The sequence below is a fragment of the Silurus meridionalis genome, chromosome 9 (genome assembly GCF_014805685.1).
Source record: "Silurus meridionalis isolate SWU-2019-XX chromosome 9, ASM1480568v1, whole genome shotgun sequence".
In the NCBI taxonomy this organism is placed as follows: domain Eukaryota; kingdom Metazoa; phylum Chordata; class Actinopteri; order Siluriformes; family Siluridae; genus Silurus; species Silurus meridionalis.
In genome coordinates, this window is record NC_060892.1 from 5,969,560 (window position 1) to 5,988,916 (window position 19,357).

Below are 19,357 nucleotides of genomic sequence, written 5' to 3' on the forward strand. Positions count from 1 at the left end.
ACTGTATCTGTTTAATAGAATCTATCTATCTATCTATCTATCTATCTCTCTCTCTCTCTCTCTCGCCACGTGACTGTATCTGTTTAATAGAATCTATCTATCTATCTATCTATCTATCTATCTATCTATCTATCTATCTATCTATCTATCTATCTATCTCGCCACGTGACTGTATCTGTTTAATAGAATCTATCTATCTATCTATCTATCTATCTATCTATCTATCTATCTATCTATCTATCTATCTATCTATCTCGCCACGTGACTGTATCTGTTTAATAGAATCTATCTATCTATCTATCTATCTATCTATCTATCTATCTATCTATCTATCTATCTATCTATCTATCTATCTATCTATTCTGAAAACGGAAATTCAATCAACAATAATACAATATTAATCCTGTGGTCATTGTGATCGAATCCACGGCTTCTCTCTTGTGATTGGCTAAATATTTGCATATTCATCGAGGGGAGGGGTTAGGGGAGGCGCTCTCGGAGGAACACAGCTGTGCGAGAGGAGAAACTCATACTGACTCTTCTACAGCTGAGAAAGAAAACGTGTCTTCTGATTTTCCTCTGCTTCTCCTTCTCCTTCGCCTTCTCCTTCTTCTCCTTCCACACCGGGGAACGTCATGGTAACTGAAAGCAGCACTCCAAGCCAGTGAACACTTTCTAAACCGCGACAGTAACCGAATTGAACTGCAACAGGAAGAAAAGAAACAGGTAAGAGCGTGTGATAGGGAAAAGTTCAGCGCGTACGTGTGTGTGTGTGTGTGTGTGTGTGTGTGTGTGTGTGTGTGTGTGTGTGTGTGTGTGTGTGTTAAGGACAGGGTTGTGTTAGTCTTTTTCAGCTGATCTCTCAACGTATATATATTTATATTATTTCTTGATTATGATGACACCAGCAATGAATGAATCATGATCCTAAAATAATAAACACAAACTAACTGGATAAGGGACCTATGTATGTATGTATGTATGTATGTATGTATGTATGTATGTATGTATGTATGTATGTATGTGTGATTTCTGATCATTTTGACATTGTGGGGACATTTTGTTAGTCTCCATTAAATGTACAATTTATTATTATTATTATTATTATTATTATTATTATTATTATTATTATTATTATAACATATACATTTAACTTTAAGGAACCCTAAAAGTTTCCTTAATGTTAGATTTTAGTGCATGCATGGTATTAACTGCATTAATAACTGCTAAAGAAAAGTCCTCACAAAGATAGAAAGACAAGGTGTGTGTGTGTGTGTGTGTGTGTGTGTAATTGCAGGTGCACACACCCAATTATTTTGCGGTTAGTCTTCAATGCAAAAGTATGCTGGATCACACTCCAGTTCAGTTTTATTTTTGCTACATTTGCACCTGAAGCTTCAAACTTTCCACCTGAGATAAGCGTTAAAGTCAAGTATATTTCACAACAGGTGGGTAATGTTTAAGAACTTCTAGGATTTCCTCATGCCAGGAGAAAAAGCTGATCCTGCCTTCAAATTGATCCAAACTATAACAGTGTAAAAGCTGTTCTTCTGCTGCCTCCCAGCCATACAATCTATCAACCATGAATTCTGCTTAAAAACTGATCTTTCAAATTGGAAAAAATATGTTGAACTGTCTGTTGTCTAAAAATTATCTTGTTCCTGTTGCACATCCTGGTGTATTGTATAAATATAGAGGTTGGTTTAACTGTAAAATACATTCCACTGACCTGCTCAGGACACTTTTTTGTATTTTATTTTATAAAACATATTTAAGTAGGCTTTAATAATGAATATAATTTTACAGTTAATATACACTTGACTCTACCCCATGGTCTTTGTTTGAGAACCTCTGGTATAACCTATTAATTGCACATGCTGATCAACAGTCCATTTCCAGTTTCTAAATAAAGATATAATCTATGTATCAATGGAATGTGTTGCTGTCCTGTTTACTCTTTTGTTTGTTTGTTTTAGATTTTAGTCAAAGATGTCAGTGAGTAGCCACGAAAACCGCAAATCCAGATCAAGCTCCGGCTCCATGAACATCCACCTGTTCCACAAAACATCTCATGCGGACAGTCTGCTTACTCAACTAAACCTTCTGCGCAAACGATGCGTCTTCACAGACGTCGTGCTCCAGGCCGGAAAACGAGCTTTCCCGTGTCATCGGGCCGTCCTGGCCTCCTGCAGCCGCTACTTTGAAGCTATGTTTAACGGCGGACTCAAGGAGTCTCGAGACACGGAAGTCAACTTCCACGACTCGTTGCACCCGGAAGTATTAGAGCTTCTGTTGGACTATGCATACTCCGCCCGCATTATTATCAACGAGGAGAATGCGGAGTCGTTGCTTGAGGCCGGAGACATGCTGCAGTTCCATGACATCCGAGATGCCTCTGCAGAGTTCCTTGAGAAGAACCTGCACCCTTCGAACTGCCTCGGGATGATGCTCCTCTCTGATGCGCATCAATGCCAAAGGCTTTACGAGCTCTCTTGGCGAATGTGCTTGGCAAATTTCGCCACTCTTTACCGGACAGAGGACTTCCTGAACCTTCCAAAAGATCAAGTTCAGGAGCTGATCTTCAGCGAGGAGCTGGAAGTGGAGGACGAGAGTGTTGTGTACGAGGCAGTTATAGACTGGGTGAGAGCTAATATTGTAAGGAGACTCTCCGACTTGCCTGAACTCTTGCGCTGTGTCCGTTTAGCTCTTCTTCCTGAGATCTACTTGCTCAAAAATGTTGTCTCTGAAGAGCTCATCATGGGGGATAAAGTGTGTCGAGAGATTGTCGAAGATGCCATACGATGCAAGATGAAGATCCTCCAGAATGACGGCGTAGTCACTGGTTTCTGTGCTCGACCCCGGAAAGTCAGCCAGGCCCTGCTGCTCCTTGGAGGCCAGACTTTTATGTGTGATAAAGTGTACATGATCGACCACAAAACGAAGGAGATCATGCCCAAAACTGACCTTCCCAGCCCTCGGAAAGAGTGCAGCGCCTGTGCTATTGGCTGTAAAGTTTACGTCACAGGGGGACGAGGCTCTGAAAATGGTGCATCCAAAGATGTCTGGGTCTACGATACCTTACATGACGAGTGGTCCAAGGCTGCTCAAATGTTTGTAGCCAGATTCGGACATGGTTCTGCCGAATTGGACCAGGTCCTCTATGTTGTGGGAGGCCACACTTCTCTATCAGGCTCGTTTCCTGCTTCTCCGTCAGTCTCACTTAAACAGGTGGAACAGTACAACCCGCAGTCCAACAAATGGACTCTAGTTGCCCCTCTTCGGGAGGGCGTGAGCAACGCCGCCGTCGTAGGAGCCAAAAACAAGCTCTTTGCTTTCGGTGGAACCAGCATCAACAGGGACAAGTACCCCAAGGTGCAATGTTTTGACCCCTGCGAGAACAGATGGACGGTGCCGGCTACTTGCCCTCAGCTTTGGCGTTACACGGCGGCAGCGGCCGTTGGCAATCACATCATCGTCATAGGCGGAGACACAGAGTTCTCTGCAGGCTCGGCGTATCGGTTCAACAGCGAAACGTACCAGTGGACTAAATTCGTCGACGTCACAGCCAAAAGGATCAGCTGCCACGCGGTCGCCTCGGGGAACCGACTCTATGTGGTGGGCGGTTATTGCGGTGCTCAGAGGTGCAAAACGCTGGACTGTTACGACCCCTCGACTGACTCTTGGGACAGCGTTACTAGCATTCCCTATTCCCTCATTCCCACAGCATTCGTGAGCACCTGGAGATATCTGCCATCTTGAATGTCACAGCCGGTTTGGTAAGTAGAAGTCAATTTTCACACCATCAGTTTTTATTTTTGATGTATATCAAGTAAAAAAAAGGGCTGGATAATGAAGGATTCCGAGCACTAATGAGTGCTGTTTGGTGTCAAATAAAGAAGAGAACTCAGTTAATAGCACCTGAAAGAAATGAAAAAGGGGCTAATTACAGGGCAGAGACTTCAGTCAGCAACAACAGAGTAAAGCTCAGGCCCATGCTTGCTGCCCTTCTCATCATAATGTAAAACACAGGAAATATACACTATATTGCCAAAAGTTTGTGGACACCTGGTCATAAGTATGGTATGTGCTTTTTGAGCAACGCATTCCGCATTTTGTTCCAATTTGCTCTTATAATTCCCTCCACACAAGCCAAGGATCTCTGCCTAAATTAAGTACAGTGCTTCATTAACATGTAGAAACATCCTGAACAAACTCGCTCAGGAGAGAAAACAAACACGAACAAATGCCTGCACAAGAAGCCCCAAATAAGGTTCCGCTATAACAGGAAGTCGTTGAAATCACAGTACGGGTGAGAACAGCTGCCGGTTCGCCTTTGAAATGCAAAGCCTGTCAACTAGAGCAGCTCGAATTAGCATGTTTACCTAGAAGTGGATTCAAGAAAGTGAAATCATCTGTCAGAACAGGACTTTCAGTGTGGACTGCTTTTGTGTCTTAGGTTGAAACTTATTGCCACTTAAAAGGGTTCTGGGTAAAAAGATTTTCACTCACAAGAATGTGTCTGAGCAGGAGGTCTGAGCTAGTTGCCTTTTCCTAGTATTCGTGTAAAGTAGTAGTTTTTACGGTGGGTTGTTTTATGGGAAAGAGAATGTCAGAATGGTATCAGTTACGGAACAGGTTTTTCAGGCTGAGATCTTAGTCTTTATTCCGTCTAGTATAGATAAAGATCTTATTTTGTGTAAACAAAGCTCGAGCTTCTGTGGAAAGGCTGGATGCACCACTTGCGCAATTTATTTTTTTTTTTTTTATGTAAGTGAGCTGTGCGTCACACTCGGCACTTCCGTTTTGACGAACGTTTCCTTTGGCACTAATGTATCAGAAGCGCATTATTGTACGTTAACGCTAGAACGTGACCAAACGACAACGTTTTGGGTTTTTTTTTTTTCCTATCTACAAGTTTCGCGATTTTATACAAATTTCGGAGATTAAATGGTTAGAATGGTTCCCTTTGACCAATCCTATGGTGCGGGTGGGCCAAAGTTTCTTTAGTTCCCCGCTATATACAACATCTAGTCAATTATTTAGTGGTTAAAAAAGATGTTTTAAAGAGAAATAAAGCTTGGCAGAGATCATCTCTCTGGTGAGTATACATGGTACAGTTTTATATATACAATTGAAACATGTACAGCTATTGTAATAGCTTGCTAGTTAGTACTTTTAGAAAGCTAGTCTGAAGGGGGAAACAGTTGCTCAGTGGAAACCTCAGCTGCTTAGTTGTATAAGTGAGAGAATTGTTGCTCTGGATAAAGGTAAGAAATAAACAACAAAAAAACCCAACTAAAAATGACAAACAAATCCCACCCAACTGATAGTATATCCACACTGGATCTACATGCTGACCAGTGTCACTTGCTAGTGCTTTGTTCAAAATATATGGTAATTATAGCTGGCCCAACATGTGCCATCACTTTCCAAACTGTCTCACTGACACAGTTATACATTGCCCATTGGAATTCTTGTTAAAGGTTTAAGACGCTCTAAATCGGTGCGAGTTCACCAGAAGGCGTCGAAACCGAAATGCACCCAAAAAGCAGCCATTTGCTTAACAATAAAACCTCAGAAACATGGTAGCAGATTGTTGTCCTAGTATCAACTTTTTATGGAAAGTGTACACTTTTCATCTTTCTGACTATTTACTATTCATTTTACTTGCACTTCTGTTCGGGAAATCCACTTCTTACAGGAAGTTTACAAAATTGTCTATATATCTGCAGCTTTCAGAGCTGCCCTTTCTGCAGTGCACGCTCACGCACTTCATACCGAGCCCTCGCGCTGTCTTTTGTCCCTCAGCTGGAAACAGATGGACGGGGTGGAGATGTACCGAAAGGGCCTCGAAATCCGCAAGCCTGCAGATGGTTTTTTTTTTTTATTTATTTTTTTTTTTTTTTGCTCTGTTGCTTTAATGTTTGCCAATTCGGTGTTGATTTTTTTGCACATCATACTTACACCAAAGCAGAAAGGCACGCAGGCTGAGGGAGGAAGAAACTATATTTTTACTCTGGCCAGAAGCTAAGAACTAAAAATACCTTATGCTCCCAATGCTGTCAGCTTGAGAGAAAAAAAAACAACTCTCCTTCAAGTGTAAACAGGTCTGTTCATGTTAGCTGGAAATATCATACCTGTTTCATAAAGTGTGTACATATTTAAAATTCTCGTAAGTGTATCTTCACACATGTTCCAGTCAACCAAGATGTAAACATGAACAAGTTCCTAGCGGGGCATGAAACATTCCTAGCCTTATAATGGAGGTTATCCTAGTGTAAAACAAACGGCACATTTTACAGGTAGTATTTACAGATTTACAAACAGAACTATTTATTGTAAAATGAATTAACCAGATTAAAAGTGAATTAAAAGTTCATTAAGACAAATACCATTGATAACCTCCACTCTTCTAGTTGGAGTTTCAATTCATCCCAAAGGTGTTCGATAGGGTTGAGGTCAGGGCTTTATAGCAGTAGATCTTCCACCCCAACCCATATAAACCATATCTTCATGGAGCTGGCTTTGTGCACAAGAGCATTGTCATGCTGGAACATGTTTGGATCTCCTAGTTCAAGTAAATGTAAATTTCCATGTCCACAGAAATCCTATACAATTGTGTCTCTAACTTTGTGGTAACATTCTGGCAAAGAACCACACGTCTGTAATAGTCATGTGTCCCAATACTTTTGTGCTATATAGTTGTTGTTTTTTTTTCCCCTTATGTAAATCATTTACTCAAGTTCTCACATGTAGTTAGCTGACTAACTTTGCAACTTCATTATTATCAGCAGCAGTAATTACCTGAATTTTAGTCAGAGTCAGTGTTTAAAGACAAAGCCTCATCAGGCCTTTTAAACCAGGATGGAAAAAGAAGTATGAGGAAAAGCAGGGTTATAAAAGAAGCCGTCTGTTTGTTGTGCGGCACACCTGAACCGGGTCAAAGGTCACGTGGCTCATTTCAGCTGCTGTCCCGCTCAGAGCACTTATTCAGTACTTATGTTTTATTAATGCCCTTTTTTTAAGCCACCCGAGAAAGACAAGTGAAAGAGAGCTTTTATTCTCACATCTGTGCACAGACTGCGCACACACACACACACACACAGGGTGTCCTGAGCCTAAGGCTAAAGCACAAACTGATTTGAATAAATATTTTACTCCCGTCGTGCCTCTGCCAGGAAAAAAAAGACACATTTGGCTACCAGTCAAAAATCACCTGCCACAATTAATCACAATTACACAGTCCATATTTTTACATTTGGGATATATTCAAATATGTAGACTTTTTTAAAAAAGATTAATTTGCCAGAAAGATTATTCATGTTGACATTAGAAGTGAAGATTAGGACTGGGATTCTCTCTTACAAGCAGGTTTTTACCTGGACACACGTTGTATGGAGCATTCATTCATCCTTAGTAAGTACATGGTCATAGTCACAGTGGTTTAAATTAGACAAATAGTTTGTTTATAGTGGAAGCAAATAAAAATCACATCAATGTGGTTTGAAAAAAGTGGGGAAAAAACAGCCCCTCACACATCTCTATTTGAGATCAGTTATGAACTGGAGTGATGTAGCTGAGGTCGAGGAACTGTCAAAACCAGAATTCTTTAAACGCTTACATTCAAATTTCACCAAGTGAATTTTTTAAGTAATAAAATAATTTTGTCATGTGGCCAGAATGCTCGAGGGGGAAGATATCGTGTTGTCATGAACAGAGAACCCGTATCCTTAGTAACCCCTGTTCTGTACATAGAATATCCAAATCTTTACCTATGTCGCTTAGCAGCTAAAGTGTCCGGTTAATAGACAACAATGCATGGTAAATAGAATTGTTTACGGCTTCACGTCATTCCTAAGAACACTTACTAGAGATATCTGTCTATCTATCTATCTATCTATCTATCTATCTATCTATCTATCTATCTATCTATCTATCTATCTATCTATCTATCTGTCTATCTATTAAAGTAAATTTAATATTTAGTGTATATATATATATATATATATATATATATATATATATATATATATATATATATATATATATATATATATATTTAGTGTATATATATTATAATTAGTAAAAAAAGCCAGAAGCAAATAATTAATAGTTAAACATAATCCTGCGCCTCTGAATCGCCATTCAGTCATGTGAGTCACTCATCCAGACTTTTTGTAAATGAGGAATGTTATATAACTAGACATTTAGATGATGATTTATAAAATAAAATCACCCTTGACTCCATCCTCAAACAGGGATCCTTTTTTTTTTCTTTCCCTCTGCCCGTTTTTCTCTGACTGCCTTTTTTCCCACAGCCATTGTTTTACCTCAGTACGGCCCCTGAGCTCCTGACATACGCCAATTTAAACAGGCTTGTCCAGGCTAATGCAAATTCATGAAGCAGCTCCATGACAGTGACGGATGAATGCGAGCGCCTGCATGGTGTAATTACACCTGCTCATTATGATGCAGCATGGCTTGTGTGTTGGGCAGCAGATGTGATCAGCACGGCTCAAATGAGCAGCCTGACAGCCGTTACGTGAGGTTTATTGAGTTTATTGACGCAAACGTCCACACTCCACACCCCTGTGTCCCCTGAGACCCGAGAGGTGTGACAGAACAACGGTCTGCTCCAACTAACGAAATCTCTCCGAGCTTGTTCGCCTTATTTCAGTATGCGGATGTGTTCTGATAATTGACAATGCAGTATGTCACTACTAAATCATCTTATAAAATAGAAATCCGAGAGCCTGTGTTGGTATGTTAATAAGTCTTTTTAGGTCACAGATGGTCCCATCTGGAAGGCAGCATAATAAGGAATCATAAAGTTTCGAATACGCGGTGGTTTAAAACGGTTTATCTGTCAGCCGGAAAAAAATATTAGGCAATTATCTAGATAATAGTAGAAAATTGCATTACTAGGGCTTCTAGAATGGTGTAATCAAAGCTAGTGTTTTATATGTTGTGGTAGATAGCATAGACTAGCATGGACAAGCAAAGCAATGCTAGCTAAATTCTGAAACTATTTTATTGTAAATTAAATCCATAGCCAGCAGTGTAAGTAAAAAAAAAAAAAAGTTTGACTTGTGGGTTTGTTGTGTGAATTGCTGTGTGAAATTAGTGTCAGAAAATACAACCAGCCTTTTTCAGGGAAACTACAGCTTCACATTGTGTGTTATGAGTAAATGCTAATACATGAGCACACACATTCACAGGACTTCTTGCTCACAGCCATGACCTGAACAACCGGAATCTCTGGATTTCGGCCCTAAATAGGGCTAAAGGTTACACACTGAGTGCGCACATGCGCGCACGCACTTCTATGGTGGCTGTGTTTCGTTCCACATTGCTACTTAAATTAAGACTACTGGTGTGTGTGGAATCCAGCCACTTAAAATAATCTGAACATGTGGAGGAAAGGATACTTAAATAGCACTTGCAGCTCCTGTTTGAGGAATTTAGCACGGCTTATCAATAAAGTCATCTTGTTTTGCTTGTAAAACCTTAGAGATAAACAGACAGAGGTACCTGAGTTTTTTTTTTGCAATTGCGGTTGTCTTCTCCAGTGGAAGTTTAAGATCAAATCGAGGAGGTGTGGCCTTACTGGCTTCTGTGGGAGGAGGTGTGGCCTGCAAGTTTCAGTGAAGGTGTGGTCTGCAAGTTTGAGTGAAAGAGGTGTGGTTTGTGTGTGAGTCTCAGAAGGAGGCGTGGCTTGTGTGTTTCAATCTCAGTAAAGGAGAAGTGGGTGTGGCCTGGTTGTTGCAGTCTCTAAAAATTGTGGCAATTCAACTGACGAAAAATACCTGTAAAAACTGCATTTGCAACTATCTTTTGATACTATAATGTATTTTCTTTTAACAGTAGATTAGACAGAGAAGAAACGATTTTCCATTCTTATTTAATCCAAGTCCATAATGTACTTTGACTTGATGGCATTTAATGCACCCTTCTATTTAATTATAGTATTGTTTTGTAATTGGACATGGTGAAACTTTTACAGGTTTGCACTGAATCACATTAGGTTGCATCATCTTTGCTCAAACTGATTTGAAAAGCACATTTGACTAAACAGTTGATATCTTTTAACATTTATCTATTAGATCACGGCAATAGTTTTGAACCAGAAGAAAAGACACACACCTCGTCCAAGAATTGGACATTGTTGCGTCTTTAATACTGTTGCTTTAATGTCTCCCTGATGGAATGTTCGCCACAGCAGAGGGGATTGTTGTATTTTTTTTTTTTAGTGACTAACTTTCGGACCACATTCAATGATATCCATTTCAAGGGTCTGTGTGCAATCCTATCACATAGAAGACAAGCAAGGTTCCTGTGGCTTTTGCATGAACGTTGTGTCTGAACTCTTGTTTACGAGCAGACAGATAATAAGGCGGTGCGGCATTAGCAGTGGGATCAGGCTTCTAGAAGCTTCTGCAGGTTTATTATAGCCTCTGGTCGTGACAGCTCAGTTAATGAAGCCTCATTTGAGCGGTTACGTGTTTCCCGCTGGTGCCACGGGAAGCTGTCGGGTGTTAAGGCTGTCTGGGCTCCGCGACTGCTGAATACGCTGAAAGAACACGAGTGGTTTAATTAACGCTTTTCTTTAACAGCACCTCGGGTATAAGAGTATCAAATGCCAAAATGCTCAGAAATCAATAGAGGATACGTGCAGTATAATTATGAAGTAATATATTATACAAATAACCCAATATAATGTCAACGGAAACATGAGCTGTAACAAAGCTGCTGATATCAGTCCTAAACACATTCTGACTAGGCATAATAATACATTCTCATTTATATAGCATAACCTGTCTAACACTATATGTCCTAGCGTTATAGAAAATAACAGCGTGTAACCAAAATGTTTCCTTTATTCCACAATTCTATACATTTTGCAAACAAATACGAGTAAGCTGTTACTTTTTATCCTTTATAGTTATATTCAGTGTTGCAGAATGGCAAGAGAAATGAATTAGTTTGCAGCTGTAAACAGCATTCAGTGTATTTTATTGTTTTAGTGGCACAGAGGATAAAATGTCGGACTACTGATCGGTTCAGATCCCAGCACAAACAAGCTGCCACTGTTGGGCCCTTGAGCAAGGCCCTTCACCCGTAAATGCTCAGCTGTATAAAGCGATAACTGTAAGTCGCTCTGGATAAGAGCATCTTCCAAAAGCCATATTGTAAATTCAGTTTCCATGCACGCATATGTTTGATTTTCTCTCCCTTATAGTTAATAAACTATTTTTCCCTGCATTAAAAAAGTGACACTATTAGCAATTACACACTTTTTATTTTCATTTTTTTTATCTATTTATCCAGAGCATCTGCCGTACAAGTCGCCAGGAACAAGGTGTTGCTATAGAAACAAGAACATACTATTCGTTTTTTTTCTCAGTTGCTTCGGAGCATTTCTCAGATCAGAGTTGCAATTCTCAAAACTACTTGTTCAATCTTCATATAAAGTACATCACATTGATTGTGTACTGCTTCCTACATTATCAGCTGTTTGTCATTTTAATCAAAATATATTATACTGGTTTTACCTGAATAGTTTTAACCCCAAAAACATCTTGGCATCAGTTCATTGCATAAGCCATTGAATGCAAAATGGTTAAACCAGTTCACCGAGGTCACTAATGAAGGCGAGTTTATGGCATTAGATCAACTAATAATTAACTAGTTCTCTAAAATAGGTCAAAGGCAGAGGTGGGAAGTCTTAAAGTACAAATACTTTGTTATTGTACTTAAGTAGATTTTTTTTTGTATCAGAACTTTATTAATTATTTTACGGACAACTTTTTACTTTCACTCATTTCATTTTTTACAGAAATATCTGTACTTTCTACTTCTTACATTTTCAAACGGGGCTCGTTACTTTAGTTTTAATCTGTTTGGCAAATAGCAGCAATAGTTTACGAAGCTCACAATGAGCACAGCAGAAGGCAACAAGAAGTCTCAAGTCAAGAAGCTTTTATTGTCATTTTCAACCATATATAACTAACGCATTACACAGTAAAATGAAACAACGACGATTTGGTGCAAACGGTGCAAAGACAACACAGGACAGTGCTAAACAAATACACAAAATACAAAATAGCGCCGCCAGTAACCCTGTCGATATTGCACACTGTGGTGTGTAAGAGACGAAGTGAACTGGGGTTAAAGTGAAGTCTGGGGGTAACGTGGATGAGACAGAGGGAGTCAGCGATGTAAACATGACTAAGAACAGGCACATTCCTGATCACCTGATCATCATCATCTTTTCTCTGCTTGTATTCTATATGGTGGTTGTTCAACCTGGATACATACATTAGGTGAAAAATTATTTTATATAAATATATATATAAATATGATGGAAGGTCCAGTTACCAGAATGACACTAAAACAGGTAGTAGTAATGGCTACTTTTTACTTATTTACATGTCTGAGCCCAAACCTCTTTAACTTGCGTGAAAAAGTGTAGGCAGTACTTCCTAGTATCTGTACTTCTACTTAAATGAAGGATGTGTGTATTTTTCTTATCTCTGGTCAAAGGTGAATTTTGTGAACCTTCAATTGGTGAACGTATACAGAGCAGAATACAATTACAATTTCTGAAGATGGATGAACAACCAGGAAACAAACAAACTCTAGTACAGTAAAAGTGTGAATCCTGTCTGGTGTCTAGCAATCAATATCCCACATACAGTAATGTGTACATTTGTGCTGTTGAATTTCATAGACGTCATAAAGAAGAAATGTGCCATCATACCGACAACATGACTAAACATTTGACGATCCTGTTTGCTAACAAAACACATGACAAAATATATAAATAAATTGAATGAATTCATAAATAAATAAATTTTAGTTATTCTGATGGCAGTGAAATGTTTGGCACAACTACTTACTTTTGAGAGGTGATTTTGAAGTGAAAGTACAGGCTTTTGCAAGAAATCCATTGGGTTTGTACTAATTGTTTTGAAAAATGCACTTGTTAGCAAATATTAAGGATTATTAATTGCTCCAAATGAGAGAAACTGTTATTAAACAACACCTCATGACCAATCAGAATCCAGAATTCCACAGCGTTGTGATTGTAAATAAAACGGAAATCGAGTGTAAAGGAATTGTGACCTGCTCTGGGTTATGTCACATGCACTGGATTTTTTTTTTTTTTTTTTTTTTTATAGGAATGCAACAGCTTTTCAGAGTACACAACTTAACTAACACACATCTCTCCTTTTCTCCCTCTCTCTTTTTTGTCTCTAGATGTCCAGTGTCGTGAGGAATGCAGGGGAATTTGTCCTTTCTTTGCCTGAGGAATGCAGGGGGTGGGGGGCCAGAAAGAAAGAATGGAAAAAAGAAATAAAGACAGATGCCTGCCGAGGAATAAATGAAAAGCACAAGAAAGGAAAGGAAACGAAGAGCAGCGTTTGGCATGTAGGAGATAAACCAGGAGTGGACTTTTTTTTTTTTTTTTTCCTCCTTTGATTCAAGCTCAAAGCTCCACCTCCATTTATTCCCTCTTCTTTCACTTCCTTTGATTTTCACTGAGGGTTTTGATATTTAGAGAATAAGATGCTAAAGGGAAATGAGGAAACCCCTCGTAAGATGTAGGTTTAAGAAACTCTGCAGTTCAGGATTTAGCCTGGAACAACACAGACGCTTATCAGGACGAGGAACAAACACGCCGCTGTCCGCCGGCTAAGGAAATGAGTGATGTATTAAATGTGGCGCGCCCTGTGCGGCTCTTTTTTTTTAGTTGTTAAGAAGGGAGATATAAATTCCTGGATACACAACACACACACACACACACACACACACACACACACACAGTAAATGACCATGGCTGTTGTATATGTAACGTGTATTGCTAAATATTGGGTGTTTAATTAGCCTGATGAATCATATGACGGCTCCTCTTCACACCACCGTTTGGTTAATTTGTAATAGAACGACTTTCACAATGTTTTTACTACTAAATAATTGTTTGATAAAAAATTAGCAAAAATCTACTACTATTATTATAATTTTTTTATTATTATTTGTCCCTTTTCTCTGTAGGATTTCAAGTCTATTGTATTTTATCAGATTTAGTATATATTATATATATATATATATATAGTGTGTGTTAATGCATCTTCTAATGTTATTTTTAATGCTGATGGTTAAACACTGTCTGTTAGAATAATCGATTTTCACCGATCTGTCATTTCAGATCAAATCCACACTAGAGCTGGGCGAAAGGGTAAAAATATCAGTATCGGTTATAGCCACGGCTTCAGCACATCACATGATATAAAAACGAATAAATGAAGCTTCTATAGAAATAAAACCTAAAAGACAATTTTTGTATCTTGTAAACATTTTCTTGGTGTATATGCTGTAAGGAATGCTGTTACCGAAACTGTCAGAATCCACATTTAAGTATCGCGATGTGATATTTTTTGCCGTATCACCCAGCCCTGACCTGCACTGTACTAGAAATGATATATTTGTGAACGTCTTCTCTCTAAAAATGTTTGTTTTTACTCTAATATTTATAAATGTTACTGGTTGCAACTTGTTTCTTAGTAAAGCGATGTCTTTGGGGGAAAAAAAAACTGTCTTGGTTATTTTTTGTTCTCTCTGTGTGTGTGTGTGTGTGTGTGTGTGTGTGTGTGTGTGTGTGTGTGTGTGTGTGTGTGTGTGTGTGTGTGTGTGTGTGTGTGTGTGTGTGTGTGACATCATCAGCTGTCAGATTCCTTCAGATGTCCATCACATCCTGTTGTGGTGACTTACTGACTCCGGGGCTTTTTAACACTCCCTAATTGAGCTGACTCAGCACGCCCTTTAGCAGCACAAATCGGTGTTGTATAAAAAAGAATAACTCCGAGCTAAATGCTCATGTTTAGTTAGTGTTCTTGCTGGAATACCCTATAAATTTTAGGACTAGAGTGCTAAAATAAAAAAAAAAAAGGGTTGGAAAAAATTGATGTTAAAGATTAATGTGAATGTGTTTCTGTTTATAAAAAAAATATGACCAGTGGTTATGCAACGGTGCCAATATTTTTAGTTTAGCCATAGCATTTGGGTCAGTAAAGTATTGGGACACCTTCTTTTCCAGCCATATGTGGTTTTTCCCCAAATTATCAAAAAATTCGGAGGCAGGATGTCATTGGATGTGGTGACAGTTCTTATGTGCACAAAATAAACTCTATGAAGATATGAGTAGCCTGCTATAGAGCTCTAAGCACTCTGAGGTCTGACAGGGGTCTCCCTGGACTATGATGTTTGCGGATGATATTGTTATTTGTGGTGAGAGTAGGGAGCAGGTTGAGAAGAGCCTGGAGAGGTGGAGGTACGCGCTGGAGAGAAGGGGAATGAAAGTCAGCAGGAGCAAGACAGAGTACATGTGTGTGAATGAGAGGGAGGACAGTGGAGTGGTGCGGTTGCAGGGAGAAGAGGTGGAGAAGGTGGAGGAGTTCAGATACATGGGGTCAACAGTGCAAAGTAATGGAGAGTGTGTTAGAGAAGTGAAGAAAAGAGTGCAGGCAGGGTGGAGTGGGTGGAGAAGAGTGATAGCAGGAGTGATTTGTCAATTGTCATTTGTGATCTGCAAGAGTAAAAGTTTACCGGACTGTGGTGAGACCTGCGATGTTGAGATTTTATTGGGAGTGATGAGGTTGGACAGAATCAGAAATTAGTTTATTAAAGGGACAGCGCATGTAGGTCGTTTTGGGGACAAATTGAGAGAGGCCTGATCGAGATGGCGTTGAGATGTGCAGAGGATCGACATGGGGTATATCATTAGGAGAATGCTGAGGATGGAGCCACCAGGAAGGAGGAAAAGAGGAAGGCCAAAGAGGAGGTTTATAGATGTGTTGCAGTAAGACATGCAGGTAGTTGGTTTGAAAAAGGCAGCTGTAGAGGACAGAGTGGTAAGGACGGATGATCCGCCGTAGCGACCCCTAATGGGCGCAGCCGAAAGAAGAAGATCATTGAGGGGTGACTACTTTTTATCTGTTTACATTATTCATTTGGCAGACACTCATCCATTTATCTCACTCATACAACTGAGCAGCTATAGGGTTAAGGGCATTGCTCAGGGGCCTGGGAGTGGCAGTCCAATGCCTTAACCACTAATCTACCACCTCCTGTTTTCACAGCTATAAAAGTTACATTAGCACAGTTGAAAATATTCGGAACCAAGCGAATCAATCATGTAACCAAAAAGTTGTAAATCTGTAAACCTCCCCTGTCCTAAAGATGTTGGAAAAGCTTCAACTGTATATTCAAAACACCAGGTTGTTCCTTCAGAAATAATAATAAATGGACGCATGTATATAAATTTGATTCACCGCCGCATTTCTGTCACAGCTACTGTTTAAAATGTAATCAGCACCTTCCGACCAATCAGAATCCAGAATTCAACAAACGGTATAAACCTCATTATCCAGACCCTATGTTAGTCTCATGACACCTTTTGCTGGTCATGTGACTCATGTGGAGGTGAATCATTTTGGCAGGTGCTGTGTGCTTGACACACTCATGGCTTTAGGGCTGAAGGTGTGCTTCATGCTTTTTAAATCACTCAGCAAAATGAGCATGTTGTAAAAATAAAACAGAAAAAAACAGGAGGTGTCCAGGATAAAATAAAACAGTAAATAAATGTCATTTAGATTTACAACCATGGAAATAAAATCCGAGAGAATGTTTGGATTGAGTAAGAGCAGTTTCATGAACGTCAGATACTCTTCAGAACCAGAGCAACAGTGTGCTTGGCCTCATGCCCAGCACAAATCCTATGAGAAGAGTGTGTGAATGTGTGTGTGTGTGTGTGTCCAGACCACTTAGGCGAGGAGGATGAAAAGGTTAGGAGAGACGCCAGATGGAAAACCCGCCCCAGAACAGCTGGGTGCTCTCTCATGGGACAAACAACGCTGACTGTTGGAGCAAGAACTGAAAGAAACATAATTTAAAAATATGTAACTATTTTTAGGACTATTTATTGTAACCGTTTTTTTTTCTGTGAGATTCAATAAAACAATTAGAAATGTATGCAACATGGAATTTTAAGAGCAGCTGCATAGTGGTTTATTCCTGGGCAATTTTTTTACAAGAAGTTTATGTTTTATATATATTTATTTATGTTATTATTTTCAGAAAAAAAAATTTCGTAAAGATGTAATGCTTATGGCTGAATTATTATGTAAATTGAAATAAAATAAATCAAATTGACATCGATGACTTCATTCACTTTGGGCCAAAACTCTATAAATGGAGAGTGTCTAACACACACACACACACACACACACACACACACACAGTATCCAAACAGGCATGAGATGAAACATCTTTCAGTCAAAGTGATCCTAGTATGTGTGTGTGTGTGTGTGTGTGTGTGTGTGTGTGTGTGTGGATATAAAAGAGGAGGCTGCTGAAAAGCCCTATTGTCATGTAAAATGAAAAACGGAAAAGAAATCAAGCAGATTCTGCCGGTGACACAATTACAGCGGCACGCATAAATAGCTGTTTGAAGCCTGGCAAAAAGCAGAAAAGAGACAAAAAAACAGGAGGAGGAGGAGGAGGAGGAAAAGATAGGTTGTGTCTGCTTGCAGAAAAGGAGCAGTGAGGTGGAAAGAAGTCCACTGCTCCTGCAACACCACTCAAAGTCGAAAATGATAGCCGATTAACCTCCTCTCCTTTCCTGCCTGTCAAGGATGTAAAAGAAAGAAAATGGGAGCTCAGCGTGGTCAATTACGAGCTACGGCTTTATTATTTGTTCAGTATTTTTCGAATCATAACTGTTTTCGAAAAGATTCGACCACGTGCCGTGTGATGAAACCGAACTGCTCTATTCTTCTTACTCCACACCGACTCGCAAACACTAACAATATGAATGAAAGACATCATAATATATTGTATGTATGCAGTTACATTTATAAAGCAGACAATAGTTACATGTACAGTACAGACCAAAAGTTTGGACACACCTTCTCATTCAAAGAGTTTTCCTTATTTTCATGACTATGAAAATTGTAGATTCACACTGAAAGCATCAAAACTATGAATTAACACATGTGGAATTATATATGGAATTATATACATAACAAAAAAGTGTGAAACAACTGAAAAATGTCATATTCTAGGTTCTTCAAAGAAGCCACCTTTTGCTTTGATTACTGCTTTGCACACTCTTGGCATTCTCTTGATGAGCTTCAAGAGGTAGTCACCTGAAATAGTCTTCCAACAGTCTTGAAGGAGTTCCCTGAGAGATGCTTGGCACTTGTTGGCCCTTTTGCCTTCACTCTGCGGTCCAGCTCACCCCTAAACCATCTCGATTGGGTTCAGGTCATGTGACTGTGGAGGCCAGGTCATCTGGCGCAGCACCCCATCACTCTCCTTCCTGGTCAAATAGCCCTTGATGCCTTCAGTGTGACGCTACAATTTTCATAGTCATGAAAATAAAGAAAACTCTTTGAATGAGAAGGTGTGTCCAAACTTTTGGTCTGTACTGTATAAAGCAGCTATAAATGTAACTGTATGTATGTAGCTATAAACAGTCGTTCCCTCACCAGCTTCTCTGATTCTTTCTTTTGTGAACATACCAAAAAAAATGAAACTCATATCATGTTAATAAAATTATTTATATTTTTGTATTATCTTTCATTTTTTTACATCTGACTCTGACAAAGTGCTGACACTGGAGATTCCTTCAATAAATATTCAATAAACATTTCCTTCAACGAAACACCACCATATAATTTACCGGTTGCACACGTCATTCTTTTGCATTTATTCAATATGGTACAGATAGTCGAATTTATTAATTTGGTTCAGTTGGTTCAATTTGAAAAGACAGCAAATCATAATTTTACTTAAGTTCTATCCGACTTCAAAAACATGGCTGTTACGTCCCAGTCTAGGGTTGGGGCACACAGTGTGATTATGGGGGAATGGAAACACAAACACCGGGGTATCGTAAACGGAAGGTGTATTGAATTATGTACAATACTATGCACCGGGACAGACTTTAGGGTGGACCAAGGCCAAAATAATAAACAAGCCTTTGCAGTGAATCCGTTTTTGTCCAAAAACTGTCGTAAAAAAGACGTCACTGTGAACGAGCTGTTGCTATACAAAGAAAATGGTATTAGAGCAGGTGCATTGATATAAACCTCTGATTTGCAGTGTTACTTTAAAAGCTTAAACATTTTTCTGTGGGGACCCTTTTAATTGTAACTTTAAACTAAATTAAGGACAATTGTGTGCTTTTCTTCAGCTCTAAATTTGTCTTTAAAAAGATGCAAAATAAGAAATCACAATATATTGGTTAATCAGTAATCACCACATCTCTACATTGTTGTAATGTTATTTTCTTTTT

General features: G+C 39.2%; 1 protein-coding gene across 2 annotated transcripts; it reads left to right on the forward strand.

Annotated features, from left to right (window-relative positions):
- The first annotated feature begins 493 nt into the window (after positions 1-493).
- enc3 (ectodermal-neural cortex 3) lies at positions 494-14,595 on the forward strand. 2 transcript variants are annotated; one of them, XM_046857532.1, is made up of 3 exons: positions 494-726; positions 1,977-3,776; positions 13,261-14,595. In XM_046857532.1, exon 2 carries the CDS (start codon positions 1,990-1,992, stop codon positions 3,757-3,759), a length of 1,770 nt encoding a protein of 589 aa, XP_046713488.1. In that variant the 5' UTR covers positions 494-726; positions 1,977-1,989; the 3' UTR covers positions 3,760-3,776; positions 13,261-14,595. The 2 variants fall into 2 exon arrangements, with proteins under 2 accessions (XP_046713488.1, XP_046713489.1); XM_046857533.1 differs by having other exon boundaries at positions 494-725; positions 1,982-3,776.
- Positions 14,596-19,357: the final 4,762 nt, after the last annotated feature.